This window comes from Podarcis bocagei (assembly GCF_964188305.1).
Source record: "Podarcis bocagei genome assembly, chromosome: 10".
In the NCBI taxonomy this organism is placed as follows: Eukaryota; Metazoa; Chordata; class Lepidosauria; order Squamata; family Lacertidae; genus Podarcis; species Podarcis bocagei.
In genome coordinates, this window is record NC_138135.1 from 72655337 (window position 1) to 72680225 (window position 24889).

General features: G+C 41.6%; 1 protein-coding gene across 4 annotated transcripts in view; it reads left to right on the forward strand.

Annotated features, from left to right (window-relative positions):
* PTPN12 (protein tyrosine phosphatase non-receptor type 12) overlaps positions 1-24889 on the forward strand; it is a 61847-nt gene that overhangs the window by 20507 nt on the left and 16451 nt on the right. For all 4 annotated transcript variants that reach the window (XM_081210695.1, XM_081210697.1, XM_081210696.1 and 1 more), the window contains 10 exons: positions 7919-8027; positions 10539-10615; positions 12690-12785; positions 14308-14346; positions 15062-15133; positions 18040-18099; positions 19414-19556; positions 21961-22027; positions 22341-22418; positions 22542-22640. In XM_081210695.1, coding sequence (XP_081066821.1) covers positions 7919-8027; positions 10539-10615; positions 12690-12785; positions 14308-14346; positions 15062-15133; positions 18040-18099; positions 19414-19556; positions 21961-22027; positions 22341-22418; positions 22542-22640 — 840 coding nt within the window. The remainder of the gene's footprint in view (positions 1-7918; positions 8028-10538; positions 10616-12689; positions 12786-14307; positions 14347-15061; positions 15134-18039; positions 18100-19413; positions 19557-21960; positions 22028-22340; positions 22419-22541; positions 22641-24889) is intronic.

Consider the following 24889-nt stretch of genomic DNA (forward strand, 5'->3'; position numbering starts at 1 on the left):
GGCTTAGCAGCTTAGAAAAAGGGGGGGGGGAGGAAAAAAAACAGCAGGAACTCGCAAGACATTGTCGTCTTGCGAAGCAAGCCCATAGGAAATTCGTTTTGCGAAGCACCTCCAAAACGGAAAACTCTTTCGTCTAGCGAGTTTTCCGTCTTGCGAGGCATTCGTCTTGCGGGGCACCACTGTAACCCGAGGTACCACTGTATATTTGTTTACAGGGATGGGGATTAGAAAAGGGAATGCTGCCTTGGTTCTTAATTTCTAAATTCAGTTAAAAGCTTTTCCTTGGGAATGCAAGTTAACAAAATAAGGTTTGAAGCAGACACATAATGGGTGTGACCTTAAAAACTACTGGGGCAATATAGATTTCATTAAGAGAGGGCCAGTGGAAGTCATCTAGTAGCCTTGACTTTCAGAACTTTAAAATGAGAAAATCTTTGTACAATCATGGTGTTAAAATTTGTGATTTTAATCACCTGAATGTAGGGAGAATTAGAGAGAATTTAAAGCAAACTTTGAGATCATAGTCAGCTTTAGCACCCGCGGGTGGTGCTGTGGGTTAAACCACAGAACCTAGGACTTGCCAATCAGAAGGTCGGTGGTTCGAATCCCCACGACGGGCTGAGCTCCCGTTGCTCGGTCCCTGCTCCTGCCAACCTAGCAGTTTAAAAGCACGTCAAAAGTGCAAGCAGATAAATAGGTACCACTCCGGCGGGATGGTAAACGGCGTTTCCGTGTGCTGCTCTGGTTCGCCAGAAGCAGCTAAGTCATGCTGGTCACATGACCCAGAAGCTGTACGCCGGCTCCCTCGGCCAATAAAGCGAGATGAGCGCTGCAACCCCAGAGTTGGCCACGACTGGACCTAATGGTCAGGGGTCCCTTTACCTTTACCTTAAACCTGCAGCAGTGTTCATACTAGAGTAAGGAATCTCAATAATAATAGTTGCAGATAGGTAGCCGTGTTGGTCTGCCATAGTCAAAATAAAAAAATTCCTTCCAGTAGCACCTTAAAGACCAACTAAGTTAGTTCTTGGTATGAGCTTTCGTGTGCATGCACACTTCTTCAGATACACTCAATAATAATAATAAATAAAACAAATGTTCATATAGCAATAATTGTTTGTGTTCAGATGCAACAGATGGGGAAAGATTGCCAAAGAAGCATTATCTGGAATAAAAGGTACTCAGAGCAATAATTTGATAAGTAAGTAAGCATCGTGTGGCACTGTAGATTGTCTGTTGATCTGGTTAGGTGCTGATGCAGTGAAAAATAAGACACCAGGAGCTGATGGATTACTTTCATGGCATGCTGCTCTCTTAGGGACACTGATGTCCTAAATTGGCTATGCTTTGCAATATTATCTTCATGGAAGATCTATCATAATTTTCCCCAGCATAAGTGCTTCACTGCTCTTAGCTTCCAGACCATTCCCACAGTCAGTGTCTAAGCATAATGCCTCTGGACCTTGTACAAGCTTGTAGCATGGTCCTTGCTCCCATCCTGCACCCCAAGCTGTCCCTGGTATCTCAGTGCCACTGACACTTTTTCTGTTGCCCCACCCAGTTGGCATCTCTGTGCATAGAGGTGGAAGTCTAGGGATTATATTGAGAGCATACTGCATCCCTCTCTGTTTCAGATGCAACCATAGTTTAGCATCTTAAGGCAAGCCCGGTCTTTTCCAAGGATCACACACTCCTTCTCCAGCATGGCTACAAGGAGGAGGTTAGAAACTTTCATGATCTGAGAGTTCATTATAAATTAGCCACAGCTTGCTATGTTGCAAATAGTAGTTAACCTTAAATTGTTAGTGGAGACAAGCCAACTTCAAGCTATCATTTGTTAAGATGGCTTGTTTTCATGAACCATAGTTAAGATTAAACTTAGGGTTTGGACAATGCAGCAAGCTGTGGTTAATCTGAAGCAGAAGCTACAGAGCTCATTAAAGGTAAAGGTAAAGGGACCCCTGACCATTAGGTCCAGTCGTGGCTGACTCTGGGGTTGCGGCGCTCATCTCGCTTTATTGGCCGAGGGAGCCAGCATACAGCTTCCGGGTCATGTGGCCAGCATGACTAAGCTGCTTCTGGCAAACCAGAGCAGCGCATGGAAACGCCGTTTACCTTCCCACTGGAGTGGTACCTATTAATCTACTTGCACTTTGACGTGCTTACGAACTGCTAGGTTGGCAGGAGCAGGGACCGAGCAATGGGAGCTCAACCCGTTGCAGGGATTCAAACCGCCAACCTTCTGATCGGCAAGTCCTAGGCTCTGTGGTTTAACCCACAGCGCCACCCGCGTCCCTTTACAGAGCTCATTACAGAGGAGGAAAGAGGCATGGTTTAACAATGCATCTGAATGTAGCCAATGTATGTCACACTACGGGTACTAGAATTTCCTGTGCAACCACTCCTTCTGTTCCCAAAGAGGGCTTTTTCTAGAAGTTCATTGCTGAGACAGTTCTAACTATGCCTCTGATTGTTTCCAGCACATTGTAAAGATCTGGTCAGTCTGGGAAAATATAGGGAAATAAGTTTGTACAAGCTTGTGGTGACCTTCAGACTTGATCTACAGATCAACTTCGATTTCCCTCCCTGATAGAATCAGTGAGTTGAAAGTGACCCCAAAGGTCATAAAGTCCAAACACCTGTCAATAAGGAAATTCACTGTTGGAGCATCCCTATTAGGTAGCCGTTCAACTTTGGCCTAAAAATTTCTAATGGGTTGGCACAGTGTTCAAAATTAGCTTGTCACCAGTTTTTTTGTAACTCAGGAGCACCACCTAGTGACCAGGTTGAGTTACCCAGTCACGCGGTTTGAGATAGAATCATAGAGTTGGAATAGACCACAAGGGCCATCGAGTCCAACCCCCTGCCAAGCAGGAAACACCATCAGAGCACTCCTGACATATGGATGTCAAGCCTCTGCTTAAAGACCTCCAAAGCAGGAGACTCCACCACACTCCTTGGCAGCAAATTCCACTGTCGAACAGCTCTTACTGTCAGGAAGTTCTTCCTAATGTTTAGGTGGAATCTTCTTTCTTGTAGTTTGGATCCATTGCTCCGTGTCCGCTTCTCTGGAGCAGCAGAAAACAACCTTTCTCCCTCCTCTATGTGACATCCTTTTATATATTTGAACATGGCTATCATGATACCTCCTCTTCAGAAGAGCAGCTTTGTGACTGATGCCTTCCCTTTTTCAGGAAGCCTTTTGATATGCTGAGTCAGAGGGAGCCTTTCCAATGTTGCACGATTTGCAGAAGCAAGCAAACAGAAGAAGCTCTTTCAGACAGTTGAACTTGCTTTTCTATTGTGGGGGCAGGAAGCACAAAGCACCTTGTGGTTTGCAAACAAACACAAGCTGCAAATGGTTAAATGTGTTTTTCTTGTGCTGGCTAATTATTTAAAAGGTTTCTAATGTTCCCCCCTTTATTTGGATTCTGCTGCGTCATTTTTTTCCTCTAGGAATACAGGTTGAGCATGGACGTGGGGAGAGCATACTGGAAATTATGACAAAAAGGAGAATAGTTTTTAACTAAAAGAGGCTGTGAGGTGCTCCAAAAGGATCTCCCCAGACTGGGTGAATGAGCATTAAAATGATAAATTTGATTTGGTGTTAACAAGTGTAAAGTGATTGGGGGTGGGAAGATATCCTAACATATCAGTGAGGTTTGAGCTGGTGGTGACCGACAAAGAATCAAGTTCTTAGGGTCTTAGTGGATAGCTCAATTAAAATGTTTATCCAGGTTGTGGCAGCAGTAAAAAGGGGGAATTATATTTTAGGGGTCATTAGGAAAAGGCTAGAAAAGAGAACTGGAAATATAATGGCGTAATACATGTCCATGGTGCACTTGCACTTGGAATACTGTGCACATTTCTGGTCACCATGACTCTTAAAGGATAGAATAATGCTGGAATTGTTTTGAGAAATGCTGGAGCATCCCCCTACTTTTAAAAAGATTTGCATGGGTGTTCCTGTGCCATTTACAGAGAAGTGCTTTCCTTTATAGAAATAAAAAAATAGAACATTGAAATTAATCTCATTATGTGGGCATGAGTGGGCAGAATGTCCCTCTCTGGTGGCTCCACCTATCACAGAAGCTATGACTTTGTAATCTGAGAAAAAAAAGGTTCAGAGGCTGGGTTGTGTAGTGGTTAGAGTGGCAGTAGGGCTAGGCCCTTGGGAGACTATGGTTCGAATCCCCACTCAGCCGTGAACTGCACTGGGTGTTACTGTACTATACATGCTTCAATTTAAGTCCCACTGTGCTCTCTGTATGATCTGTTTTGCTGTGGCTCGTTACAACCCTCCAAATACCACAAACTGGAAAAAGATCCAAATAAATTATCTATGCTGAGTTGTTCACAAATTTATAAAGATACCGGTTTTGGCAAACTACCCTCTCTAATTGAGTAAAAGAGGCTTGGTTTTTACTTTTGCTAGAACAAAACTGCAGTCACATCTCTTTCTAGACTGCTTCCCCACTTTATTACCTTTGTGTTTTCAAATAATTTGTCTTTTGTGCATAGCATTTATTCCATCTTCAGCTAGATTCCCCATCTTGTCTTCCTTTGCTTTTTAATCTTGTTTTTTTAAAAAATGCACCTAGACATTATTGTGGCGACCTATTGGCTCCTAGCTTTTATATCTCAGTTTCTAACCCCAGATTGGAAGCCCAGCCTATGCCCCTTAGACTCTGTCTATTTGTCCCCTCTTATAGGGGACTCAGGTCAAGACTCAACTCAAGAAATAATTTAAATATTCCAATAGATTAACATCTGTTTTCCTTTTCAGAATTAAGTGGGAAATTGGCTGCAAATGTTTTTGGGAAGATGCATTGTATTTAAAACATGCTTGTTTGTGGTTGCAGCTAATAACATAAGCTTCTGCAGTCTGATCTTGTATTTTGTAAGGATGGATGTCTATTGTAGATATGAAATTTTTTATTAATTCTGTGTGCACTGGATTTAACCTCATCAGCTGTTGCATAGTGCAAAACTGTCATGGAAAACTCCAAAAGTTGTGCCTCCTCTTACCCAACTTGACTGTTGGCTCATAATTTAAAGTTTTGATGCCATTTGAGTTAGGCAGTGTAGTAGAATTCCAGCAACTGATAACATTGCTGTCTGACAACTCTGAGACCAGGAAGTACATTGTTCTGTAAAAAATATCTTCCCTCTCATATGTGACAGCACTTCTCTCTCTCTCTCTCTCTCTCTCTCTCTCTCACACACACACACACACACACACACACACACACCACCAACAACACCACTCTTCTATTACTGTCAATAAGCAGATAAGAGGCACTGAATCATTTATTTAAAAAACCAGCTACATAACCACAAATAAATAGAAGCTACATCGATAACGTAAGTCTCAAATATGAAGAAAATGTGGCCTCTTCATTTTAAAGCTGCTCATAATCTACTTGTTATCCATGGCCTAAAAGTAGACTGAATGTTTTGAACCGCCAAAATGGAAATCAGCCATTCCAGGGGTGAGATTTAGGAAGCCTCCAGCCTATGGACCAGGCTTCTTCTCTGCTTCCCTCCTTACCCTATCTTGCACAACAATCTGGCCTGAAAAATGCCTTTTTGTGTGTGTGGTGGGGAGAAAATTTATATATTGGGGTGTGTGTGTTATGTTTGAAAATAGGTGTGGGTAGATGTTGTATTCATACACATCCACACTTGTGAGAGAGGAAGTTTTGTGTGTTGGGTGGTCCGCACTGACTTTTTGCAACGGTCTTACACGCTGCCAGCATGCAGCCCCCAGATGTTTAGCTGTGAGGGCATTCCTCAAACCTGTACTATGCCATAGGAAACAGTATATTTTCTGTTTCTCAAACAATTACCTTCATTGGGTTGAGTTCCACATTAGTCCTACACAGAGTAGACCCATTGAAATTAATGGCCCTAAGTTGGCCACATCCATTAACTTCAGTGGGTCTACCCTGAGTAGGACTAGTGCTGAATGCCACCCATTCTGAAATAGTCTATTCCAGGGGTCAGCAAACTTTTTCAGCAGGGGGCCCGTACACTGTCCCTCAGACCTTGTGGGGGGTCGGACTATATATTTTTAAAAAATAATGAATGAATTCCTATGCCCACAAATAACCCAGAGATGCATTTTAAATAAAAGCACACATTCCACTCATGTAAAAACGCCAGGCAGGCCCCACAAATAACCCAGAGATGCATTTTAAATAAAGGCACACATTCTACTCACTGATTCCCAGACCGTCCACGGGCTGGATTTAGAAGGCGATTGGGCCGCATCCAGCCCCCAGGGCTTAGTTTGCCTAAAGGTAAAGATACCCCTGCCCGTATGGGCCAGTCGTGTCCGACTCTGAGGTTGCGCACCCATCTCGCTTAAGAGGCCGGGGGCCAGCGCTGTCCGCAGACACTTCCGGGTCACGTGGCCAGCGTGACGAAGCTGCTCTGGCGAGCCGGCACCAGCGCAGCACACAGAAATGCCGTTTACCTTCCCGCTAGTAAGCGGTCCCTATTTATCTACTTGTACTTAGGGGTGCTTTCGAACTGCTAGGTTGGCAGGCGCTGGGACCGAGCAACGGGAGCGCACCCTGCCGCGGGGATTCGAACCGCCGACCTGACGATCGGCAAGTCCTAGGCGCTGAGGTTTTACCCACAGTGCCACCCGCGTCCCCTAGTTTGCCTACCCATGGTCTATTCCTTCCACAAGCATTATTTCTTTTCCCCTTCTTTCTCTCATCCATAACTTCTGTTTCTCTTCTTTGTACCTTTTCTATTTCCATTTTTTAATCTTTCTGATAGGGTAGTGAAAACACATAACCATAAGGTGTACTGTGACACCTTAAAATAATCAAAATTTGGTGTGTTTTCCGATGAAATGGATTTTACTTCATTAAAGTGTACATCTAATTATATGGTGATTAAGTCTGCAATCGAAATCTCTCTTAAGCCGGGTTGTGTGGGGTTTGGGTTGAGCAGAGGCGCCTCTCCACTCACTTGTGTTTGCTGCCCCCATTTTGCAGGCAGGCAGGCAGGGAGGGTGGGAGTGACAAGCCAGTCTGGGATCTGCTGGATCCTGAGCCTTTCTCACAGCTGGCCAGCATCCTGTAGCTGTTACAGTAGTAACTAGCTCAGGGGTCTGCAACCTTTAAGACAAAAAGAGCCACTTGGACCCGTTTCCGAAGAAAAAAAAACTGGGAGCTGCAAAACTCGTCATTATAAAAATAACTTTTTTGTCACTTTTTATTATTTCTTTGTTTGACCCCTCAGAATTACTCCTCCTCATAGAAATAAACGTTAAATTAACAAGTTATCTTTTTTGTGTGTGTGTTCTTCACTCCCCTTCAAAACAGTGACCAGCGTACATGCCCCCTTTCAATGTAGCGGGAGGGCGGGAAGGTGACGTCGGGACTGTGTGTGACTAACGCACGCACTGCCCCCATGCGACGTCACAGCCAGTACAGCGCCCGCCACAGTGGGGAGTGTCGGGGTGCACAATGCGCCTCCTCCCCTCGCTAGTATCCGCCCCGGCAAAGGCGTAAAAGAGCCACATGCGGCTCCGAAGCCGCGGGTTGCAGACCCCTGAACTAGCTGAAACGATTTGTACTATAACACCATTATGCTGTCAAGTTAAAAAAAAAAAAGGACACTCTCCCCAACTTCTAAATATGAAAGGAAGTTTCTTTGTTACAGTAATGTGTGACCAAGGTAGGATATGAAAGCTTTCTGCTATATGTTTCACATTGTTCATGAAATTTCCTTGATGTATGCAGTTCCATTGTTTGATGTGGACTTCAGAGAAGGATAGCTGTGCAGAGTAATAGTGGTAGAGACGGCTAGTTAAACTTACTCCTATTCAGAGACTACTTTTCTGGAAAAGTAAAAAGGAGCAGCTGAAAAAGTAACTTAAACCAGAACATTTTAATTACAGAGACTGAGGAGGCTATCAACGAAGTATAGAACAGAAAAGATCTACCCAACAGTCACTGGAGAAAAAGAAGAAAATGTGAAAAAGAACAGATACAAGGACATACTGCCATGTAAGCCTGACTTTTCCCTTCGAGAGACATGTTAATAACATTTATTAAGATATCTTGCCTGTTAACATTTAAGATCTCTTGAATAGGTAAATTAGATAGTAATTATTTGCTGAAAGGGGTATTTTTTAAGATGCTTCATCTGCCTAAGTGAATGTTTCTTTGTATGTGTGTCAGCCTCCCAGTAGCTATTTAAAAACCATTTCCAAGGCTAAAAATCTGTTAATAACTTTAACCTTCCAACTAATGCAGAAAAAGCTTTTCTGACTCACAAAATATACCCATTTATTTCAGAATGCTATTTTTCTTGAAAGACTCTGTTAGTCTGAATCTTATTGGAAAACAGGCAGAACCTGGAATAAAGACAGACTGATTTTGTCATAATACATATATGAAGCTCGAAGAACATCTTGTTGTTCGAAACCCTCATAAAACATTGAGAATTTTAGCCATGTTAGTCTGACACTATAAAATGATGAATTCATATAAACACTGAAAATACGGTCTGCCAATATGTTTTTAGTTGATATGTTGTTGCTGCAGAAAACGTTGGCCATTGTTAAAATATTGGACAATCTTCTTTATCAAATTTTGGCCATAGACCTTGAATTTTTTTGGCTGAGGAAGTCTGAACTTTTGGATCCTCTTTAGTTCTGTGTGGACTTCTGATTCCCAAGTTTAGCTTGCCCAGAAGTGAAAACTGGTAACAGAAATCTGAGCAGCACAAAAGCTAGCTGGTGACAGAAAAAAGTCCAAAATATAATTACTGGATAAACAATGTCTGTAGTGTGGGGTAACCTTTATTTCCAAATGTAGCTTTTACTACCAGATCTTCTAAACCAGGCCTCCTCAACCTCGGCCCTCCAGATGTTTTTGGCCTACAACTCCCATGATTCCTAGCTAGCAGGACCAGTGGTCAGGGATGATGGGAATTGTAGTCTCAAAACATCTGGAGGGCTGAGGTTGAGGAAGCCTGTTCTAAACTATCTGGTCTGGTTTGCACTAAACCATGGCTCTGCATGAACGAGGAAGTGTGCTGGTGGACAGTTAGAAAATATTAGCTGCTTTACTTGGCTTCTGCTGCTGTTGTTCTGCTAGAGGTTAAGCCATGATTTGACTTAGCGGTGTCTTTCCCAAACTCACTACAAGTAGTAAGCCCAGAACAAACCTTGCTTGCAGATCGTGGTTTGTTTAGAGACAAACCATGAGCCCAGGTCTTCATGGCAATGTGGCAGCAGGGGAAGAGGAGTGAAGCAGCTGTGATTTTCTGACTGTGCACCATAGCATGCCTGTTCATTCACGCTCAGCCATGCTTTGGCTTAGTACTATGCGCAAATGAGGCCTCTGTGTCAGTAGCGCTACGTGTTTTTTGTGTTTGGCAAAGAGAGGTTTATTGGAAAATGCTTTTATCAAGGTCTTAGTTGTCATCAGGGCATAACTGGAATATCTATCACTTTGACAACGAGTCTTTTAAGGAAGTGTTGTCTTCTGCAACCTGCTTATATCTATACAAGTAAAACAAGAACAGTAGGACAAGACTGCAATTCAAATAACCTGCAACACCTTGAAACAAGTATTACCAAAGACTTACAAGACAACCCCAAGTCTTCAAAATATAGAACAACTTTGCAAATGAAATTGGATTTTCTCTCTCTAAGAATTAGTATTTAGATGACTGTCAGTTAGTCTATTCTGTGAAGTTGATAATGTGATTTTGGATTGCCTTCAACATGCAACTTTAATGCTGAGCAGCAAGCAAGCAATTATAAAGTGTTGCTGGAAAAACTAAATGTGCTATCCTTTCTATAGAGGAACACACGGGCACTTAATACATTATTGTAATTGCACATCTTAAAATATTTTTACAAGTATAAAAATTAATGTTTACCATCTGGAGTTCTCCGTGTAGATTCTTTGCTGTAGGTGCCTTTTTTAGCCAGCCTCAAATACATTGTGCTTGTGTGTTAAATTTAAGTTGTTCAAGAGCCCCTGGGTGGGGAATATATTTTGAGTTAATGTCTATACTGTTCCACATTTTCATTTGTGTGAACTTATTTTGCTTCTAATGTTATCATCTGCAACATTTTCACTGGACATTCAGAGAATAAGGTGGCCTGGAAACTGCTTAAATTTAATCCCTAGATACCTAGAAGTGAAAGAAAGATGCTTTGAAACAGTCCAGTACTGGCAAAATAGTTGCTACCTCATCATAGAACTTGGAACTATCAGCCAACCCAGAATTTCATATCCAGTGGTTCATCAGTAACTTCATTAATAAAGGAAATGCTCTCTAAGGAAAATATATAGAATTATGTCCTGCAGAGTTCTGCAGTGAAATAAATAGAAATGTGAAGAGCAAGCAGTCCTGAAAATGAGTGAGGAATTCTCTTAGGGTAGGTTAAAGTAGTGCCTAGATACAGTGGAAAAATTCTTGGGTAGGAACTTGTTATCATTCTTGCTGGAGAATACCTGTTAACATGGAAAATAATTCTTCCTAAAATTGCTATGTTTTAGTTGATCACAGCAGAGTTAAACTGACTTTAAAAACTCCCCCTCAAGATTCAGACTACATCAATGCAAATTTTATTAAGGTATGTATTAACATAGATTTATTACATAATAAAACTTCTAAAATCTTAACACGTGTTTCTTTACAGAAAACCAAACTGATGCCAAAGTATTGTATGTGATTATGTTGTGGCTCTGTGTAATTTGATTGCAAAAAGAAAAAGTGTGGGGGGGGGGGAAGAAAAAGTGGAAGAAAGAATGAAAAAAGGAGGAAGGCTGACCTTCTAAACTAGTACACAATTAAGCAGTGGTTATCACATGGATAATTCACAGCACTGACAAATATAACATCTCTTATTACAGTAATATAAAATAACAATGGTTTGATCGATAGAATGTATCATAGCTGGGATAGCTCAGTTGGTAGAGCATGCGACTCTTGGCCCAGCTCTTGGCTCACCTCAGCTGTGGTTCGTCCCTGGGACTTCATTGTTTGTCAGACTATGCTAGTTACTGACACTGGGTTTCATTGGCATATTTTATGAACGTCCAGAGCTACGTAAATGACTGCTACACCCAGAGTTTTTCCCTCAGCCAGAACTCAATTCTGGCCCCTCTCAGTTGGGCACCAGTGCCATTATAAGAGAACAAGGGAGGTGTTTGTGGTGAGTTCTGGTACCTCTTTTTCTAGAAAAATAGCACTGGCTACACCTCATTATATGTTACTGGTTAGTTGCTAGAGCAGGTTGTTGAACCAGGTACCCACTGAGACGCAAAGAGATCTTATAAGATGGACTTGTGCTTTACCACATACATAAGATAGCCTTGTGTTAGTAAAAGCAGTGGAGGAACCCTGTGCAGTGGCTGACGGTACAAGAATCACAATTCAAAGTTTCTGGGTTCCACCTATCCGCATGACCCTGGTGCAGTGGCTTAGGTCAAAATAGGCTCTTCAGTTTGAACAAACACTGTGCATCCATTTACACAAGATCATTCTTTCTTTCTCTGAATTCCATAGCTGTGCATTGTTTAAATCCCGTTTGCATGAATCTGGACACTTCCCCATTGTGGAACAAGTCCCCAAGGCTGGGATGCATGGAGTTCTGTGTTGCAAAGTGCTTGTGGTTTGCAAGAATGGCCACTTTAAATCATGAAGCCCCTTGTACAAAGCAAGCCTTGATGGGTGGAGTGCATATAGTTCCTCTTTCTGGCTTGCTTTGCGATGTGGAATTCCATAATCCTATATTCAGATGTGGAGTTACATAATCTCTTTGTATACTATGATGAGGCTCCAGATACAATGCTGTGCAAAGTCTTCCGTCTGCCTTCCTGCCTGCACAGCAGTTCACAGAAAAGTGCTAATCAGTTAACTCTTTGGCTCACACTAGTTTGGGTTTAATCCATTGTTTTTCTCAGTTATGCATTCTATGTGACGTTTATTAAGTCCTGTAACTCATTGGATTTTTAAAATATAGTGTGGTGGTCCTTGTTATTTGTGAATGTCTTCATAGAATCATAGAATTGTACAGTTGGAAGAGACCGTGAGGGTCATCTAGTCCAATCCCCAACAATGTAGGAATCTTTTGCCCAACATGGGGCTTGAACTCACAACCCTGAGATTAAGGGTCTCCTGCTCTACCGACTGAGCTATCTTGAAAAGTACTGAATGGTGCTACACTCAACACTCCTGTGCTCTTTCTGCAACTAGGATAAGGATTCCAAATAAATACATTTAAATAAAACAAATTTTTGATTATGTTTCCAATTTAAAGTTTAATGTAATGTAAAATAGCACACGGGTACAATTATTGAGGTATATAATTCCCTGATGCTAATTTCTGTTCTTGGTCTTACAAATGCATGAAACTCATGCATTATTTTTTGACTAAAAAAGATTACCTGGAGGTGTGAATAAAATGCAGTACAGTACTGCATTTTTAACATCCCTGCACTCCCACTCCCATAAGGAGAATTCAGTATCTCCTTGCTACATCACTATGAAATGACTTGTGATTTGGAGTATTTAATGCCCTTGGATGTGGCAAAACCTTTCCAACACACCCATAGTCGAAGCATCCTTGGGAGAGTTTGTGTCTAAGAACTGTTTCAAGCATGCCTTTAACTGTTTTTGCATTCCGTTATATGTTGAAATTTTAGGGAGTGCATGGGCCAAAAGCATATGTTGCCACCCAAGGACCACTAGCTAACACAGTAATAGACTTCTGGAGGATGATATGGGAGTACAATGTCGCAGTAAGTATGCTAACCCAATATTTATTTCATTCTGTGATGTGAGCAAACTTCTGCCCCTACTTCTCGTTCTGAGCAGTTTGGAACCAGAGTTTGTTTTATGTTTCATCCTCTAATCTAAGCTTAGGGATGGAAAGTGGAGTACATTTTCCTCTGACGTGCTGTGTTCCAAGTTGTGATGTGAGATCAGTGACATCCCCCCTACTTTGAGGAGACGGGTCTTTGTGACAATAAGAGTTTGATTGGTGATGTGCTGAATGGGTACAGCCAAAGTCTGTTGTGCCAGCATGCATTTGCCTAACTTGGGGATGGGGAATGTATGACCCTCCAGATATTGTTGGGTTCCAACTCTCATCAGCCCTCCAGCCAGCATGGATGGCTGGAGGTAAGAGGTTCTGGGAGTTGTAATCTAAGCACATCTGGAGGGCCACACACTCCACATCCCTGAGCTACAGTGTCTGGGCAGAAGAGGAGGAACATGAACTGTAAGATCATGTGGCTGTTAAATTCACAATGGGAGAAGGGATTAAGAAACAAGGACTGACTTCACTAAACAGTGGAGCACCTGTGCTTCCCTTCAGCAGGTCTCTTGTATTGATATCCATATAAACAACTCAACAGAAAGCCCCATCCTCAAAGAGGAGATTGTGCTGTCAGCAAGTTGTCACATTTGAAATGACGTGATTTTCACAATACATGTTTTGTTAACTTGCCATTGTTTCCTTTGGATACAAGCCTATTTAGGCAGGTTTTAATTTTAAAACATTTTAAAAGATTTTTTATTGTTTTATCACTTACAGTGGTACCTCGGGTTAAGTACTTAATTCGTTCCAGAGGTCTGTTCTTAACCTGAAACTGTTCTTAACCTGAAGCACCACTTTAGCTAATGGGGCCTCCCGCTACCACCGCGCTGCCGGAGCACGATTTCTGTTCTCATCCTGAAGCAACGTTCTTAACCTGAAGCACTATTTCTGGGTTAGCGGAGCCTGTAACCTGAAGCGTATGTAACCCGAGGTACCACTGTATTTGTTTGCTGCCCTAAGCTCCTTTTAGAAGAAGGATGGGGCATGAATTTGGGGACAGCTTCAGCTAAATAGTTGTGAGTCCCTGTCGTGCAACAGGGCTTCCCCCCACCTTCTCCCCCTCCCCTTCCCTCCCCAGAATTGGCTCTGTGGGGTCAGGAGAACATGGCAGGCACAAATGCTGATGCAACTATCATAACAGCATGATGATGAAATCCTTAATTGATAGATTGATTGATTTTAGAAGTGGGTGGTATATAACATTGATACAGTCCCCATAGGATTGGCACAAGGGCAAATGTTGTCCTTGACCCCCCCAGAAGTTTATCCACTCTTTTGTTAAACTCTGGCACATGGATAATATAGTGTTTGGCCTGCTTCTAAGTCCTTGGACAGTATGCTCCTTCAGTTGTAGTCAGTATATGAATATGCACCTGGAAAGGCTTTTAAAGCACAGATTCTTGGAAACTTTGTACAGTCACCTTTCTTTCTTTCTTTAATAGATTATTGTGATGGCTTGTCGGGAGTTTGAAATGGGAAGGGTATGTATTAATAGCGCTGGCTTGTATATGGCCTTTGCTAAATAGGTTACTGTGATAATGCAGTTAATCAAATCTCTGTACAGGTTACTCATTTTACTTGAGGAATTCCCATGTAAATCTTGAACATTTGTTACTTAATGAAAACTAGCACATTTTCTTGCCACTCTGTTAAGTTTAGTGTAGGAAGGTGTAAAGAAACAAATGGTTTTAGAATGGAATTGCACAGCGTGGGTGCATGAACAGAGCAAATAGCAGTTTTTCCTATGCAGTGGTACCTCGCAAGACGAATGCCTTGCAAGACGAAAAACGCGCAAGACGAAAGAGTTTTCCGTCTTTTGAGTCGTTCCGCAAGATGAATTTCCCTATGGGCTTGCTTCGCAAGACGAAACGTCTTGCGAGTTCTTGCGAGTTTGTTTCCTTTTTCTTAAAGCCGCTAAGCCGTTAATAGCCACTAATAGCCGTGCTTCGCAAGACGAAAAAACCGCAAGACGAAGAGACTCGCGGAACGGATTAATTTCGTATTGCGAGGCACCACTGTAGAGCTTCCAGATTCTAAAAGGAAACACATAAAAAGTCCTGAGAGGGAGATGAAGGTCTTGGGTGTACTAGCAAGGGTGACCTTGCCCATTTAAATCCAACTATCTGTAAATATTCATAAATGTGTGTGCTTATTTTTAAACTATATTTTTGGTAACTATATTTTCTTTGGTAACAGAAAAAATGTGAACGTTACTGGCCTCTGTATGGGGAAGAAGGTGTTTCTTTTGGACCATTTCATATTTCTTGTGTAAGTATTTTGTTAATGATAGTGCAGTACTAATTGATGCTTTAAAAATTTCTTTAAAAGTTCTAATTCCATCTTAAAGAAATGTATATATTAACTGTAGTAAGCCTGCAACTCCCATGTATTTAACTTGTTTTCATTCAGCTTTATGTATGTGGGAAAAATTAAAATTAAAAAAGGGGGCAGAGTTCCAGGAAAAACGACTTTGGCAATCCTGCCCATCACTGCACCCAATGGTTTTTTACTATACGTGATTTTGGTTTGAGGTGTGATTCCTGGAATGTAACCCCTGCATAAGTTGTGGGCTTACTGTAATTACAGTATATTGAATTGCTCTAATTCTGAGGAAATGCTGGTCCATAAGCCTCAATGATGCCAAATTGATATTCTTTTATATGAAATAATTTGAAGAGTTTGCTTACATTTGTGTGGAACATTTTGAAACAAGGCAAACTATGCATTGGTTTTGTGGCCATAGTGGTGACATGGTTTACCACCACAGGAATAAACTTGGACTCACCTTGGTGTTTTACATCCCCCCTCTCTTCTCATTTGACACGTCTACAAAGAAGAAATCAGGAGCTTTTGTTTTTAAATAACCACAGTATAGCGTATGTCAGTGCCTCAACAAACTGTGGTTGGTCTTTACTATGATTTGCTGAAACAATTCCAGTTGAAAGCTGCCAACCAAAGCTTCTGACCTCCTTGCAGACATGCTAGATGCGACAAGGAGCAAACCCACTCCTTGCCCACTTCCATTCTTGTAATACTAAACAATAGGTTAGTATTATGCGCAAATGAGACCACTGAATAATTAAAACATCAACTAACGTTATTACAGAAAAAAAGTTTTCATTGGGCAAAATGGGGAAAAGCAGTCAAGTGGTATGCTGCTGGTGTTTTATGAATTGGTGAACTACTCATAACTCATGGTAGAGTTTGGGAAGTAGGGCAGAAGCCTATAGGTTACAAGGAATTTTAAGAAAGCCATGGTAAGGCATAAGTAGCAAAATTTGAATCAACTGCCATAGAAGAAAGATGGCCTTTTATACTGAGAATGTGGTTCTGTTTAGTTTATTATAAGTTTATTATAATAGTTTATTATTCTTATTATTACCGTATTTTTCGCACCATAGGGCGCACCGGACCATAGGGCGCACCCAGTTTTTAGGGGGGGAATTCAAGAAAAAAATCTTTTTTCCCCCCCGCAGCCCCAAAGAGCAGCGTACAGGCTGCACACAACCTCTCCCTGCCGGAGGGGCTGCGTGCAGCTATGGATCAAGCCAAGGCAGTGAGCTGGATGGATCCCGCTCGCTGTTTTGGCTTCCCCTTTAGCCCTGTGCAGCCTCTCCTTGGCGGAGGGGCTGCACAGGGCTTTCCTGGCTTTACTGGGAGGTGGGGGGATTCCCTCACCTCTCCCAAAAGCCCGCAGAAGCCATGCAAACCCTTTAAAGAGATCGCGGCTTCTCCTGGCTTTCCTGGGAGGTGGGGGGATTCTCTCACCTCTCGCAAAAGCCCGCAGAAGCCGTGCAACCCCTTTAAAGGGATCGCGGCTTCTCCTGGCTTTTGTGAGAGGTGAGGGAATTCCCCCACTTCCCGCAAAACCGGCAGAAGCCGCGCACACTTTAAAAGGGCTGCACGGCTTCTCCTGGCTTTCCTGGGAGGTGGGGGGGGGATCCCCCCACCTCCCGCAAAACCGGCAGAAGCCGCGCGCACTTAAAAGGGCTGCACGGCTTCTCCTGGCTTTCCTGGGAGGCGGGGGGATTCCCTCACCTCCCGCAAAACCAGCAGAAGCCGCGCACACTTTAAAAGGGCTGCACGGCTTCTCCTGGCTTTCCTGGGAGGTGGGGGGATTCCCCCACCCCCCGCAAAACCGGCAGAAGCCGCGCGCACTTAAAAGGGCTGCACGGCTTCTCCTGGCTTTTCTGGGAGGTGGGGGGATTCCCTCACCTCTCGCAAAAGCCCGCAAAAGCCGCGCAATCCCTTTAAAGAGATCACGGCTTCTCCTGGCTTTTCTGGGAGGTGGGAGAAGGGACTGATGCTGCCAGTCAGTCCCTTCTCCCTCCTGTTGAAAAGCCTGCAAGAGCTCACGGAGCTTGTTCCATAGGACGCACACACATTTTCCCTTGCTTTTTAGGAGGGAAAAAGTGCATCCTATGGTGCGAAAAATACGGTAGTTTATTACAATAGTGTCATAGAAATGAGAAAACCAATAAGGAAGAAAAGCAGGGTAAGTTATGCACATGTGTGCAAAAGAATACCTGAAAGATTCAGGCAGGCGAGTCTTGGTTGGATGCAGAAGTCTCACAGGAGGGATCTTTTATGCTTTTTTTAGATTTAGATTCAGTTTCACTTCCCATGCAATGTTCTCTTAACAGTCATGCTGCTTGTCCAAGAGCTCACACTCGTTGGACAATCAGAAACAGGAGAATTAAAAACCTCCTATGATAGCACCGTGCAAGCTTTTTCCAAGATCTTGTGGAACAACAGTAGCAATTACTTTCCTTCCACTCATGGTTGCTTGGATCTAGCCCATTATTTAAAGGAACTATAGCCCACAAGTGCGGACCACTCTGGCTTAGTGTCAGTGTAGATATGACTTTCCCAAAAATTTTCCAGTTTTAGTTTTGGTTAATGCTACATTGGCACAGAACCTAAATTCTGGTTATTGTTTTACTTAAAACAAGTGAAGCAAATCAAAATTCATTCATGTGCTCCTATGAATGGTGTGATTCTGAATTCTGCTATTTTTAAAGATTAACCTAAGTGGATACAATACCTCTGTTAGGAGTAAATTAGATTTGAGTGAGTAAAGTACTACTGTACTACTTTACTACTGTACTACTGTACTACTAAGCTAAAATTTTGTGACGTTTCCCTCTATTCACAAATATTCCCTTTTCATTTAGGAAGCTGAGCAAGTCAGAACAGACTACTATATTAGAACTCTGCTATTAGCCTTTCAGAATGTAAGTAAGATAAAAGCTCTATATTACAGCTGGTTTAAACATAGCATTGTTAGTCTGATGTCTTCTGTGTACCAAATCACTTTGCCCCTTTTGACAACATGTTAATGTGGGGCTGAAATGGCCTTGCGACATGTGATAACTGGCAGGATAATGCCTCCAACTGTCAACCATCCTGAAAACTTTTTGTATTTTGTGTTTAATATTGTGATTTTATGTTGTAACCGCCCTGAGACTTGCAGGTATAGGGAAGTATACAAATGTAATAAATAATACTAAAATTAATAATAACTTGGCATCCAAAAGACACAAAAGGAGTTTTCGGTCGTTTGGGGCAGCGGCAGCTCAACTCAAATCTTGAGTTTCTTCAGCTTTAATAAATTTGAGTGTCGTGCGCCTTGGGATCTGGGCTGAGCTTAATGGTGGTTTTGTTGCTTCATCTTGTATAGTTTGCAGAAATGTTTCTAGGCCTTGTAAATTTAAAGCTGTGATTCCCAGGTAGCTGAATTCACTACTTGGTTCTAAATTCTACCTCTGGCAGAACCTGTTTCTATGTTGTTGTCAGTAGCCCTGCATAAGAGCCTAGGGTGCCATGAATGGGCTGGAGTGTATTTGTAAAGGCTCAACAAACAGAAGCTTAATATTTGAAGGACGTGGGCTTTGACCCAGTGTCTGTGTCAACTTTTAAGTGAAGCAAATTTTGCAACTTGTGCTATTTCAGAGACATCATATGTAGTCTTTGGGTTTGTATTAATTTATTAAAATTATATTCATTATGTAGGAAAATAATTATAAACTTGTTGGTCTGTTCTGGGTAGATGCTGGCAGTGGTGTGCTTACCACGTAAAATGTAGCCTCGTGAGCTCTATACGGTGAGCCATTTGTGTGAAGCAGCTCCTACACTTACTTATTTACTTCATTGTTTCTTTAAAAATATTTCTTAATGGTGGTATTTTACAACATTTTTATTCACTTTTCTCTGACTACCTGATCAGCTCCCAAAACGGACAGTTTCTACAAGCCAACCTTCAAAGACATGGGTAGGCAAACTAAGGCCTGGGGGCCAGATCAGGCCCCATCGCCTTCTGAATCCGGCCCATGGATGGCCCTGGAATCAGCGTGTTTATACATGAGTAGAATCTGCCATTTATTTAAAATGCATCTCTGGGGTATTTGTGGGGCATAGGAATTTGTTCTCCCCCCACCCCAAATATAGTCCGGCCCCTCACAAGGTCTGAGGGACAGTGGACCAGCCCCCTGCTGAAAAGGTTTTCTGACCCCTGTCCAAAGATATAACACAACCTTTTTTTCTTCTAGGAAACACGTAGGGTTTATCAATTTCATTATGTGAATTGGCCTGACCATGACGTTCCATCATCTTTTGATTCTATTCTGGACATGATCAGCTTAATGAGGGAATACCAGGAGCATGAAGATGTTCCTATTTGCATACACTGCAGGTACAAATTAAAATTTTCATGCAGGAATTTAGATGGGGGATCCTAGAAAGTATTATTTTTTAACTTTGGAATTGATGGCTTTCATGTGTTGCCTTTGTGTATGTAAGTTTAATAGCGCATTGCAATCAGCTGGTGAGCTGAAGATAGTTTGAGGGTACTAAACCTAATCTTGAGGATAAAGCAGCAGAATCATATTAACATGGATGCATAAACATTTGTAAAAATCTATGGCTAGTGCATCTCTTTGATATTTTCATTGCTATACTGCTGTAGTATTATAGGATATGTACATATCAGGATGCACTGTATTACTGAATAATGTTAACATTGTTGCAGCAGTAATAACTTTTTGTGTAATTTTATTTGGAACCTACGTTAGCGGGTGGTAAATAAATATCATACGTACATAAATCAATATTGAGTGGGGGGGAAAGAGGTAACCAAACCCAGCCTATTATTTTGGAAGGAGAGAAAGTATGCTTATACAGGAAGCATGTTACCTTAAGTACAAGAGACAGATAAAATGCAGCCAGTGCATCTTCATTGTGGGGTAAACGTGCTTCTGTTTCTAGACATTTGTAAAAGTGAGTGTAACATATTCATTCAAAACTGTTGCTATCCCTCCCAGGGATCCTGGGATATGATGAGATAGATATTAAACTCAAAAAGTTGTCACTGTGTGTGATATCAATCTTGATGTCTCTGTAATGTTTTTTTGTGGGGGGGGGGGCTACATTGTACTTTAGAGTGTGTTTAATTCAAAGCATCCTTTATATTTTAACTTGTCATGTCTTCAACACCCGTTAATTATTCTGTGAGTATTACAGGAATTTCTTAAATCTAGGAATACTTTCTCAAAAACACATTGCCTAGAGTTCTTGACAGAGGAAAGGGGACTACAGTAATGTAATAAGGCTTGAAACAGATTTATATTTGTTAAATACAGACTTCTGTGCAGACTGTCTTTGAAATCATTTGAGACACAGCCCAGTTCACACGCTGCATTAAACCATAGTTATGAACTGCGGTTAAATGTGTACAAGCAGCGTGCTCATACATACTGCCCAAAGATTTTCACTCCGCTTCTGCCACGCCACTAGTAAACAAGCCAGAGTCATACTTGTCATGATATCTGAACCATGGTACATTATTTGTTTCCCTTAATAAATCATAAGTCCTATGTCAGACCTAGACAAATCTACAATGTCCAGAATTTTTTTAAAAAACCATACATTCTGGTCAGCATCCCTAGGGTTTGGCACTTGCACTATTCAAAAGGACGTATTTTGTTCTGTAGTTGAGTGATTTGTGCTTATATTGTATTGTGATGGCCATTGGCTATAAACAATAAAAATCTATTGATTTGATTGATTGATTGATTGAAGTCCTAAGCCAAGAGCAAACCTTGTTGCGATTCATGGGATGTGTGAAAAGAAACAAACCACAACCCTATATTCGGATGTTATGACATACTATTCTCTGGCTTGGTTCTCAGTAGAGCAGAGCAATAACTTTTCAGGTACATGCACTAGCATACTGTGTGGTCCACATTAAACAACAGTTGGGTTTTAACTATGATTTATTGTAATATATAAACCAGGCCTGTATCTTGAAAATAGGACTCACAGATAGTTTTTTTATTTTCAACTACCCTTTGTGCTTAGCTGTAGTTGAAATAAAATGTAAATAGTCACCAGCTGATAAATAAATGGACTGATTCATTTTGATGTACTGTATGTAGAAAATGCCTATGTGGCTTACCCTAACAATTGTATATGGTTACAGTGGTGCCCCGCAAGACGAATGCCTCGCAAGACGGAAAAGTCGCTAGACGAAAGAGTTTTCCGTTTTGGAGGTGCTTCGCAAAACGAATTTCCTATGGGCTTGCTTCGCAAGACGACAATGTCTTGCGAGTTCCTGCTGGTCCCCCCCTTTTTCTAAGGCGCTAAGCTGCTTATCAGCTGATCCGATCAGCAGATAAGCCGCTAATAGCGCTAATCCGCTAATCCTTCAATGGGGTTGCTTCGCAAGACGAAAAAACCGCTAGATGAAGAGAATCACAGAACGGATTCTTTTTGTCTTGCGAGGCACCACTGTATTATGTTTGTTGTTACAGTACAGTCCCATTTTATATGTATTGGCAATGTGTTTGTTGAAGAGGGACATATTTTTGTGTGCAGATTGGTATGTTGAATAGATAAAACCTTGAAGCAAAATTGTAGATTTATGCTTTTGATATGAAAACACAAACCACTACTGATGGTGATAATTCAGAATTGTTTAAACATCAATTCTAAAATAGCTTTTCAAGGATACCTCCTGTTAAGTGTTTGGTAGCTATGAACAGAAATGCAAAGTTTTAAGCCTCCTTTTCTCTTATGGTGTTCATCTTTTCCCACTATAGTGCTGGGTGTGGAAGAACAGGAGCCATCTGTGCCATAGATTATACATGGAATTTGTTGAAAGCTGGGGTAAGGAGGATTTATAGCAATCTAATGCTGCAAAACTAGGTCATCTTATGCCCGTCATGAGAGTAGAGTTTTATAGGGGAGTAATGGAGTTCTCCTCAGTGTGCAAAATTGAACATAATTTGAAAATGAGTTTTAAGTTAGATAGTGCCTTTTCCCGTAGCAGCAATGAAGTTTATTTTCCTTTTCCTTTTGTTACTTCTAATTAGTTCATGATCGCAATAGAAATACTAAATACTGAAGCATTTTGTGACTTCTAGATAGTATTTGAGCCAAAGTACATCAGTGGACAACCTTCTGCTCCTTTGTATTTCAGAAAATACCAGAGGAATTCAATGTGTTTAATTTAATACAAGAAATGAGGACACAAAGACATTCCGCAGTACAGACTAAGGTAATACTGCTTTCAGTTCAGAAGTTGAGTATATGGCTGTGACATCACCACTTTGTGAAATAGTATCTTTGAAATACTGCTTATATATTTGTATGCTGATTTTGGTTTTTATCATGCACCCAGGAACAGTATGAACTTGTTCATCGAGCCATAGCACAGTTGTTTGAAAAGCAACTTCAAAAATATGAAAGTTGTGCAAACTGGAAAATTGCAGATGGGCTGGTAGGTGTTTTTGTCATATTTCGTGTAATTTGAAATAGTAGCTTTTCCTTATTGTTAAATTACCCTTGTTCATCTTAGTTTTTTGTTTGTGGTAATAAGATACCGTATTTATTCAAATGTAATGCACCATCAACCTAATGCTCACCTCAATTTTCAAAACCTTGAAACCAAAAAAGTGTTTGCTGGCAAATGTAAATGCGTCATCACATGCACACCCTAGTTTTTGTGATGTAATTTGGCCCCAAAAGGTGTGCATTACATTTGAGTAAATACGGTGTTGAAATCAATGCTTGTTTGTATGAGTTTGCTGCCAATTGGGCTCTTTCTAAATGGGGTCAGTTTACTGCAACAAACTTTATTCTATTGAATTCTTTTGAAAAGAAACCAAAGTCATTGTCTTCTTTTTCTTCTTGAAACTGTTACTGTGGTTATTATTGTTTCAGCACTGGTTGCATAGCCAGGATGCAGTCTCTTTTCTCTTCCCCACCTCATTCCATTGGTATGTGATCAGAAAGTGCTTCCACATTTGCACCAAGGGGTAAGGTGTGAAAGTGGATATTTTTAATTTCTTGCTGTATTCCCTCGTGTCTTGAGGAGTCTCACTCTAGGGGGTTCCTGATGTTTTTGCAGAAGCTTTTCTGAATGCTGCTGGCAGCAGCATTGAGAAAGGGAGGCAGAAAGTTCCGGTGCATTTGCAGTGTTGAGAGCATGGCTCGTTGCATTTTGGCCCATGATAATTAGTGTGATATGACACAAGGGACTTATCTGACAAATTATGTTTTTGATATTGGCATGACTTACAATAGATAATACAGTGGTACCTCGGGTTACATACACTTCAGGTTACATACGCTTCAGGTTACAGACTCCCCTAATCCAGAAATATTACCTCGGGTTAAGAACTTTGCTTCAGGATGAGAACAGAAATCGTGTTCCGGCGGCACAGCAGCAGCAGGAGGTCCCATTAGCTAAAGTGGTGCTTCAGGTTAAGAACAGTTTCAGGTTAAGTACGGACCTCTGGAATGAGGTACCACTGTACTCAGAGAGGTTAAACTATCCAACCTAATGATACTTAGTAGGTTTGTTTTGGAGCAAACCTCTCAGTTATTTAATGCATTATTAGAAACAGGCCTTGATGCTGTGTTTTCAGTTAAAATGGAAAAAACTCATTAGGGCTGTGCCTTTGGTTTGTATCATAGTGTTGAGTTAATGAAAGTAAAGCTGAATACCCATGTTACGTAAGGATTATTGTTTTCAGCTGAAAACTGCCCCGCCCCTTTAATTCTCAGCTGGAAACTGCCTCCACCCCCAACAAGTTCTAGTAGTCCACATAGGATTGAACCGGCCTGGCCTAAGTATAGTTTAGGAGCACATTCTTGTCCAACATGCTCTACCAGTGTCAACTTTCTTGACTATATTTTATTTCTAGACAATAACAGCTGAAAAGGATGTTGCACAATACTCTTGTTGGACTGACTGATCCAGGCAAAGTAACCACATGCAGACAAAGCTTTAATCTTCCCTCTGAAACTGCTTTGCTTATAGTTACCACAAAGATCTCCTGCAGACTTCTCTGGCTCTTAGTCTGGGAGGTAAACATAAAATGCTTGGGAGAAAGAATCTTCTTGGGTGTTAGTCATCAGTGGGCCTGCTGAGGCAAGCCAGGAGATCCAGTTCAGTTCTAGAACCTTACATCTTACCTTTAGTAGCTCGCCACGTCCAGGCACCTTCATCCAAGTTTGCCAGGAATTGCAGAGAATGTGGGGAGGGGGTCATCTCAGGATGCGGGGTCCTCAGCAACAGTGTAATAGGATTGGGCTTCTGTGCACATGTCCTGCTTGTCAGGTCCTGTGAGGTTGCTGGAGTAGCCTTTGGCCTGTCACAGCAGAGCTTTTCCAGAAGAAATTGTTCTCCAGTGACTAAAGGCACTGGGAAAGGAAAAAGTGGAAAGAGAGGCTTGCTGATAGCCGCCTTCTGCATGTGCCTGAGGACTAGGGAAAAGGGTCATCTTTATTTTTAACTAAGTAATGACAGCAGTAGGAGTCTTTTGTTTTGCTCCCTCCGTATTTGGCTGAAAAGACGGGAAAAGATGAATGTTAGAAGGATGTTGGATAGAAACTAAGCGGTTTCCAGCTGTAATGCTTTAAGAGATATGAAAAAAAAAGGTTTTACAAATGGGTAAAAGTTTAATGGTAAGGATTTGCTGAACTAACAAATCGAACTGGAATACAAAGAAGGGAGGTATGAGG